Source organism: Nicotiana tabacum, chromosome 8, assembly GCF_000715075.1.
Source record: "Nicotiana tabacum cultivar K326 chromosome 8, ASM71507v2, whole genome shotgun sequence".
NCBI classification, from domain to species: Eukaryota; Viridiplantae; Streptophyta; class Magnoliopsida; order Solanales; family Solanaceae; genus Nicotiana; species Nicotiana tabacum.
In genome coordinates this window covers 59,625,601-59,633,973 of record NC_134087.1, presented here as the reverse complement: position 1 = coordinate 59,633,973, position 8,373 = coordinate 59,625,601, and the positions used below count along the sequence as shown (strand labels likewise).

The following is an 8,373-nucleotide window of genomic DNA, read 5'->3' as shown; positions in this document are numbered from 1 at the left end:
CCTAAAACAGGATTTCAAAGATGCTGAAATGCAGAACTTGCCATGATTTGCAGAAATAAAGACCTAATGAGCATGATATCTACCCTTATGCATACATGAGTACCCCTCCCCTTATCACTATAAGCCCCCATGAGTTGTTACAAATTATTACAGCCCAGAATGAAGAAAAGAAAGTAAAAATTACATCAGAAAGCTAAAATCCCAACCAAGGAGAGCCTGATTCAGACTTCTGTCTGAAGCATGAAGTAAACCAACTCCAAAGATCAAATTCCAAAGCCTTTCTCCTATTTGGGATGTGTCAGAGTTCCCTAAGAGTCTCAAGTGGACTCCGGGCAGTGCTTACACCCAAATATATTGCAGAATTGGATTATAGTGCAGTGTGGAAGGGTCGACCCTCAAATGTCCAAGTTCAGAGGGAGTTCAAAGTCCCAAAGCAAGGCTCATAGGAAGGGGCAGAACTTAGAATCTAAGAGAGAGTGAAAGTGCATAGAGGGGATTTTGGGGAAGGCCAAGACAGGCTGGTGGTCATACCCAGCAATTAGGAGTGCTGGCACACCCCTAACCAGCCTGTTAGCCACATTGTTTGGGAGTTAGGATCCATTAAAGGATCAGGTCCAGACATGAGCAGCAATTTGGAAACTGCAATGCCTGAACCTTAACTCAAAACATAGAAGGGAATAAGGGTATGAGAAATTCACACAGGAACAGATACAAAGAGAACAACATATTCAATACAGAACATAAACAGCAAAGTAGACAAGATTGTTGAAATTGTAAAGCAAACACATCGGGATGAAGCCGAGAGTTAAATTAGAACATACCAGTTTCAGGGAAATAAGAAGAGAAGAGAGTAGTAAAGCAAAACTGCAAACACACAGCCAGAAGATTTCAGAAGATAGTAGAGTGTTGAATTGAGAATGTAGGGGTATCGAAATTGAAAGTGTTCAATAAGTGTTGTGTAAGTGTTGAACTCAAGGTCTTAAAGAGTATTGAATTGGGAGTCCTCAAAAGTGCAGAAGGGTCCTGCCCTTTATAGTGCAGAAAGAAAGTAAAAACAGGTAAGAGAATAATTCATAAATCAATTACACAAGTTTCCCTTCAATTAAGGGATTCTGACTTTAAACGTGTAAAGGATAATTAAGGAAAGAGTTTGATCAAGATCTTTTCCAAAGTAGCACAAGAAGGGTAAATACACAGAAGTTATTTAAGGAAAGAGTTTGATAGCAACACGGTTTGTACAAATAAGGAAAGACAATCAATCAACAGTCAGTAAAAAAATCAGAAATTGAGTTTTGGTATGAATGAATCCAACCAGAAAAGGTGAAGAAAGATTTAATTAAAGAAAAATCAGTAACAATCAATCGATCCTTATTAAAAGGAATTGTGAATCAATCACAAATTGGCAAAACCTTTTTTGAAGGAAGAATTCATCATATATAAAGTGCACAGACATGTGAATCAAGAAAGAGTTGTCATGCTAATTAGAAAAAACTAGCATAGAAAAGTTCAGAGTCAAAGAAGTTCAAGTTCAGTACAAAGACTCAAAATGAGTCTGAGAAACCTAGAGTTCCAAAATAGAACCGTAGTCTCAAGCACAAGATCAAAACTCGCCAAAAACCCCAAACCCTAGGGTTTTCAACTCGAGTCAGATACACAGAAAAGAAGACAAATAACGGAAACAGGCTTAGAGGTCTTCTTTCAGGGATTCATGTGAAAACAAACAGATAAAATAGCAAGGTTCAAGGCAAATAGAATGAAGAACTTATTTGAAGCATAGAGAACACATTTTAAGAAAGGCTTGGGACCTAAACAAGTTCAAAAGAGAAAAGAGGTAGTATAAACTTAGGAAAACAGTAGAGGGAACGTGTTTAACAAAGAACTCAAACAAAGTCCACAAGAAGGCAACTAAAGACCTTAAAGCTTAGTAGAAAATACAGTGAAGGAACATAGGTGTAAACGAACACATAAGATAAACATGTGAAAGCATGATATAGAAACTAGTAGAAGAAAGAACGGAGCACAATAGAAGAACATGCAAAATAAGGCAAACATAAAGATACAGGAGAAGAACATGCTAGGTAGAAAAAGAAAACATACAAACATAGCATAGATAGATACACACAAACAAAAGAAGAGGAAGAGTCAGAGAAACATTTCAAAAAATTTCCAGAAACCCTAAATCGAAGAGAAACAAATTTTGAAAGAAAAAATTGGAGAAAACATTTTAAAACTCCAGTAGAGCACATATATAGCATATATTTAAGAAAACAACCAGATAAAAACCTCGAATGGATAGGGTTTCAGAGAAACCTTAGAAATGAGAAAGGCTTAGAAGAAAAGTCCGATCTTGAGTCGGAGAGGTTAGAACCAGGCTCGAAATGCTTTGGATTTGCCGGAGCAAGGCCGAAAAGGTCTTAAAATCATGGATCTGAGAGGATCTGAATGGACACCATTGAGGTCAGACCTCAAAACTTCGAACCCCAAACGTTTGAGAGTGGAGGGAGGTGAGTACAGGCCATCCATGGCCTGAGAAGCGATGGATTCTGGTGAGGTTGTGGTCAGAGAGGATGAGAGAGGCTAGGGTTCCAGGAACCTTCGAGAGAGTTTGAGGGAGGGAGAGTATTCAAAGGCGACCAACTGATTGAAATGAGGGGATTAGGTTAGGGTTGGGGAATTAAAAAGGCAAGGGACGATCGTTGCCGTTGATCAAAATGATCAACGTCCTGGATTAAAAGAAGGACCGGGCGGGTTAATTGGTTGGGTCGGGGTCGAGTTAAAATTGAAATTGGACCGGTCCAATTGGGGGTCAATATTGGGCCAATTGGAGGGTCAATTTTGGCTATAATTGAAACAAATTGGGGTTATATATTAAATAGCCAGTTTTCCCTTTTATTTTACAAAAAATAGTAAAAATGATTTTGAAAACAAATTAAAAGCAATGGATTAGTTAATAACACATAAATATTAATTTAAAAATACTAGAACCAATTTTATGATTATAAAAATGCTATTAAATCTTAAAGTAGGCTAGAATTGCAATTATATGCAATTTAGCTTTAAAAATACCAAATAAATTTATAAAAATATATAAAAGTTACCTTAACTATATTTTGGTATAAATATGGGAATAAAATAAATTATTCACCACAATGGATGATTTTGGGAGTAATTATTGATTTTGTACTGCTAAAATGGATAATAAATTGGTTTTAAAAATTGGAAAAAATACTAAAATACTTGGGCATGCTTATATATGCGTACATATGTTATTTTGAAAGTATTTTGTATATATGAAAAAATATACAGGGAAAAATTGGGTATCAACATCCATGCTTTCCCAAGGCGAGGCAAGATCTCAGCCACCGATTGGACCTCCTCATCTTCCACCACTTCTGCTCCTTTAGTGACCAAAACATCGCTTTCTGGAGCCGGAATTGTGGCAGGGAGGTCAGCACAAGAAGAATCGCCAACCATTTGTATCAATTCGATAAAACAAAGGGATAAAGAAAGGGAGAGACGAAAATTCTTTGCAACCGGAAAAAATTAAAAATCCGAAGTATCAGGAGAAAAGAAGATTCTCAAAGTTCTTTCGAGTAAAAGGCAAAGAAATGAGTCAATCAAATGATGTATTCCTTCAATTTGTAAGAGACATAATCCCCCAAGCATGAAACCTAAGAGTCGCATTCGAATTTGATTGGGCATGAAACGGTTCAATCCCCTGGGAACGTGTGGCATAATGGCGGCAACCACGAACAATGTTTCAAGTTAAACGATGTTTCGGTCCCGAAACGGCCGCAACAGACCAAGGATATCGAAAGGGCGCTGTTACGTCACTTGAAACCTAAGGACCATACCCAAGGGATAGGTAGTTAGATTTCTCTCAGATATGTAGCAATCATAATCCGTCTGGCAGGCCCGACAAGGGACGACCCCGGTAGATGGATAGACTAACTGTATTGGTCAAAATCTGACCGCTATGGTCGGCCCATCCGAGATCCCGTCCAAGCGGCGAGACAGTGGATGACAACATGATTTTCTCCAAACCCCGCGCTCACAAAACTTGACAAGTCGAAAAACAACACTTAGGGAACGACGAAGGCGGACGTGGTATGAAAGTGTGTTGACCCGAGAACACAATAAGGATTCCATAACTATATATAGGGAGGGAACCTTCCTAAAAAGGGGGGCTTCTTCTCTTTCTCTTTCTCTTTCCTCTCCTCTGTAATCTTCTTAGCAAAAAGAAGACAAAGCAATCTCCCATGGAATATGTAAAATAGTTATCTCCGCCGATTAATGAGAGGAAAAATGAAAAGCATCAATAAGATTGATCGCCCCTATTTCGTCATATGCATTATTTTCTGATTTGCTTATAGATCTGGAGTTTATTACGATTGACTAAGATTTACCTCTTTATATTCTTTAATTGATTTAATCAAAATGTTTCAATATCTTTTGGGTCAAACATTTACCTCGAAAAAACGAGTAACAATTAAATATGATTTGTGGTTTTAAAGATACGTGATTTAATTCAATACCAATTAATAATCAAGAAATATGAAGTATAGATGAAGGGAATAAGAAAGACCAAACCAGTAGATAAATTAGTAGGCAGTATCGACCTCGAGCTCTGGCGACCTCGAGATGAGTCAAGAACAATAAAGCAAGAATAATAAACCTAAAGGACAATTCTGATGAACAATGAGCGAAAAAGTAAGATAGTATATTCTTGCCAATCATTAGATGATGTTTACAAATGATTGGGGTCCCTTTATATATGAGGGGAGCCCTAAATAAAGTACATTTCCATTTACAGTAAAAAATCTTATTGAGATAGCTGTGTAACCGCCTAGTACGGATTTGTACTAATTCGTACAAATTAATTCCGGAATTTACGCCATGATCTTGGGGACGTGGAGAGAATCTTGTCCTTCTGTAACAAACTCATAACGACACTATCTCGGAGTGGGTCATACTTGGCTCTGATGTTCCTCGAACACTAAAGTCTTCGAGCCTCTTATTCTACCTTCGAGCCCGAGCTTGGTCTTTATCGAACTTCAGCCCTCGGTGTGCCGTCTCGATTCTACTAAATCGGGGGTACCTGATTTTGACCGTATACAGATAGTCCCTGCATTTCTTAGAGTAAAATGATAAGAAACGATTTGAACCTCGATTTTCGGAGCCCTCGATGATGACGTCATCCCCGTGACGTTAACTCTCGAAGTGACCGAAACGTCCCATCGGTTCGCTTTCCCAAAACAATAAATGCATGTCAGTAATAGTCGGCCACTAGCATCGTTGAACCGTCGCCGTCCATCTATAAATATGAGGTCTAACCTCTAAGAAAGCTTTACTTCAATCTTCAAACCACCTCTGAACCTCCTCTATACCTCTCTCTCTTCATCTGTTTCCTTTTATTACTTGCTTTTACCGCCTTTTTAGTGTCGGAAAACGCCGAGCTTCGCGGTCTTCTGCATCTTGTAATAAAAATTATGGCGAAAACTTCTAAAACAAGGATCTTGACACTTAAAAAGTCATATCTGCTTCCTATCATCATTAAAAAATTCCCCAGTTGCTGACCCTTAAAAAGGTTACTTTCACATGTGATAAATCGTATTACAAGTCAAATAAATAAATATGTAAAAATACTTAATTTCCTAACAGTTTATTGTTTGGATTGACCACACAATTCACCTTCGAGATGTCAAGCCAATTTGAAATATGAACGATCATTTTGAGTTTTGAAAATATCAACAAATAGCTATCACATATTAACCATTTATTACGAGGTGAAACAAAATAAAACGAAAGGTGGATTATTCCACAAAATAGATTAGTGTTATTTAGCTAAATTTGAATTTCGAAAGTCAAATTTTTCTTTACGATAATATTATCATGCATTTTGAATATTTTGAATTGCTAATTATTATTTTGAATTGCTAATTATTATGACTACAGTTTCCAAATATTTACATTTTATCTCAAAAAGCTTAAAAATTCTATTTCGAATTCATAATCAAAATAAAAAAACTTAACTCGAAATTCAAACTCCATCACATAGGAAATACATCTCATTTTAACCATTGATTGTAGAGCAACCAGAGTAACATAAAAGTTGGATTATATCACAAAACAAAAAAGTTAAAGATATAAATAAGATATTATTGCATTCCTCAATTTGGCAGAATACATAAAAACCCATAATGCTAGAACAAAAGAGTTCTAAAATTTCAAGAGTGAATCAACCCAACAACTAATGAATAGAATGGAAGTTTGAAAAACACCTAAAACTTGCCATACTACTTATAACTTCTCTCATAACACTAAAGTACATTCACATGTAGTACCTAAGTCCCATGGTCATTATGTACTATAGACATGATTATAGTCCCTTTTTCTTTTCTTTTTTTTTTAAAAAACTTTTATTTGTAATTGCAATTTTATTACTTAACTATTTACAAATATTTGTCTTCCCAATTGCCAATATGAAAACAAAAGAAAATCAAAGATGCCGGTACTACTATTCTATTACAGCCGCACGTGCGCAGTCACGGACCTTAGCTGGTCTCCATTGACACTTGCAGCCGAAAATTGATTCACGAGGCTCCACTTGGTTTAAAAAGGTTTGTGCAGGTGCATGAACATATCCTGCAGCGGCGACATCTGATAACTGCTCTGGAACTGTGAACCTAACAAGCTATTATCCACTGTTGTGGCGCCGGTAGTGGCATCCATGTAATTAAACGGAAGATCAAGGGTAGCTTTCTCCCAGTCGGTCAGCTTCGGTTCGCTCTGCACTTCCCTCTCGCACGTGAACTCCGGCGAAAGCACGTGCTCCGAGCAGCTCGAATCGGAGTGGATCTTCGGAACTGAATCCGATGGGTCCAGGTAGAAGAAATCGTTGTGCACTTGCTGCTGCTGCTGCGGCGGCGGCGGCGGCAGAAGAATCTCCGGCTTCCGATCCTCTGGAGATTCTACCATATCCATATAGCTTGTGTTCATTTTCCGGTTACTGAGTTGATTCTTTTCAATCGAGCCCTTTTTGTTGTATATTCGGCATAAAACCCAATCATCCAGCTGTAAACAAATAGAAACCGTCAGATCAACCGAAACACAATCTAGACCGTCAAAAACAATCAATCAGTTCCAAATTCTGTTCCGCTACTCACCCTTAAGCTATTGTTATTCTTACGAGCAGATCGATCAACATCAGCAAGTCTATATTCGTGCATGATCCAATTAGTCTTCTCTCCTTTGGGAGCCTTGCCGGCGTAAAACACCAATGCTTTCTTAATTCCCATTGGCTTCGGATGTCCAATCGGCTTATCGGCACCAGTCGCTTTCCAATAACCAGTTCCAGCAGCTCGATTTGGGCGTGAACCGTTCGGATACTTTCGGTCTCGAGGTGAAAAGAAGTACCATTCTTTCTCCCCATACAATGCCAAATCTGAAACAGAAATACCAAAATTTTGGTTAATTCAAAAATTCACCTTCAAAATTTTGAACTGTTTTATTACATTAACAAAGGTGAAGGAGAAAATTACTTACGAGGAAGATCCCAAGGGTCATACTTGTAGAGGTCAATTTCAGCAATAATTGGTACGGCAATTGGCTGGGAGGCGCATTTTCGGCATAGATAGTGCGTCACAAGCTCTTCATCAGTTGGGTGAAATCTGAAACCTGGAGGTAATTGCAACTCTGCTGCTGTCATTTTTTGATTTTTTTTTCCCAATCAATTTACTCTCCCTTTTTTCTCTTTTGTTTTTTAAGATTTTTTTTTTTGCTGGGATGTCTAAATACAGAGTATGAGGGAGAATAGAATAGGAAAATACTTGAAAGTTGAAACTTCGGACACAAGGGAGAGAAGCGAATATATAGAGATTGTAGAAGGGACACGTGGCAAAGATAAGACAAGAGATCTAGAAAAAACGTGTTAAAATAATCAGAAAATATGAAAAAATAAAATGTAAATAAAGTGATGGACACGTATGCAAGAATTGAGTTGGGTGGAATGCGACAGTAGGTATCGCTGACCTGAGTAAGAGGAGTGGGGGGTGGGTGCATTTGGTCACTGCTTACGCACTGATTTTTGGACAGGAGTGCCAAATAGACTAGGTGGTTCGGTGGGTTCCTGGAAATTTCTGGTTCGGTTTTGGGTCAGAGTTTTTTGGAGTGGCAGTGGACACGTATGTCAGGTCGATGCACGCTTGGCTATTTGGCAGCGTCACTTTGACAAAATTGCGGGCCTTCTTTTTATTTTATATATACTTTTTATTAAATAAAATATATTAAATAGAAAAGAGATGTGGAACTTTTTGAAGTGAGGTGGGGGTTTGGTTTGTCCTTTGGCAGTTACAATTGAATCACTTTTTTAGG

General features: G+C 37.9%; 1 protein-coding gene across 1 annotated transcript; it reads right to left on the bottom strand.

Annotated features, from left to right (window-relative positions):
* Window positions 1-6,138: 6,138 nt before the first annotated feature.
* Window positions 6,139-7,844, bottom strand: LOC107805241 (NAC domain-containing protein 2). The gene is made up of 3 exons (XM_016629238.2): window positions 7,546-7,844; window positions 7,167-7,444; window positions 6,139-7,074 (listed from the first exon to the last, which is right to left on the bottom strand). Exons 1-3 carry the CDS (start codon window positions 7,706-7,708, stop codon window positions 6,613-6,615), a joined length of 903 nt encoding a protein of 300 aa, XP_016484724.1. The 5' UTR covers window positions 7,709-7,844; the 3' UTR covers window positions 6,139-6,612.
* Window positions 7,845-8,373: the final 529 nt, after the last annotated feature.

What these genes read in the sequence shown, in the direction of transcription:
- LOC107805241 (XM_016629238.2), bottom strand. Translation starts at nt 7,708, where the DNA reads ATGACAGCAGCAGAGTTGCAATTACCTCCAGGTTTCAGATTTCACCCA. An exon ending in TGACCCTTGGGATCTTCCTC is followed by an intron (nt 7,445 to 7,545) that starts GTAAGTAATTTT and finishes TTTCTGTTTCAG; the next exon opens with ATTTGGCATTGTATGGGGAG. An exon ending in AGAATAACAATAGCTTAAGG is followed by an intron (nt 7,075 to 7,166) that starts GTGAGTAGCGGA and finishes ATTTGTTTACAG; the next exon opens with CTGGATGATTGGGTTTTATG.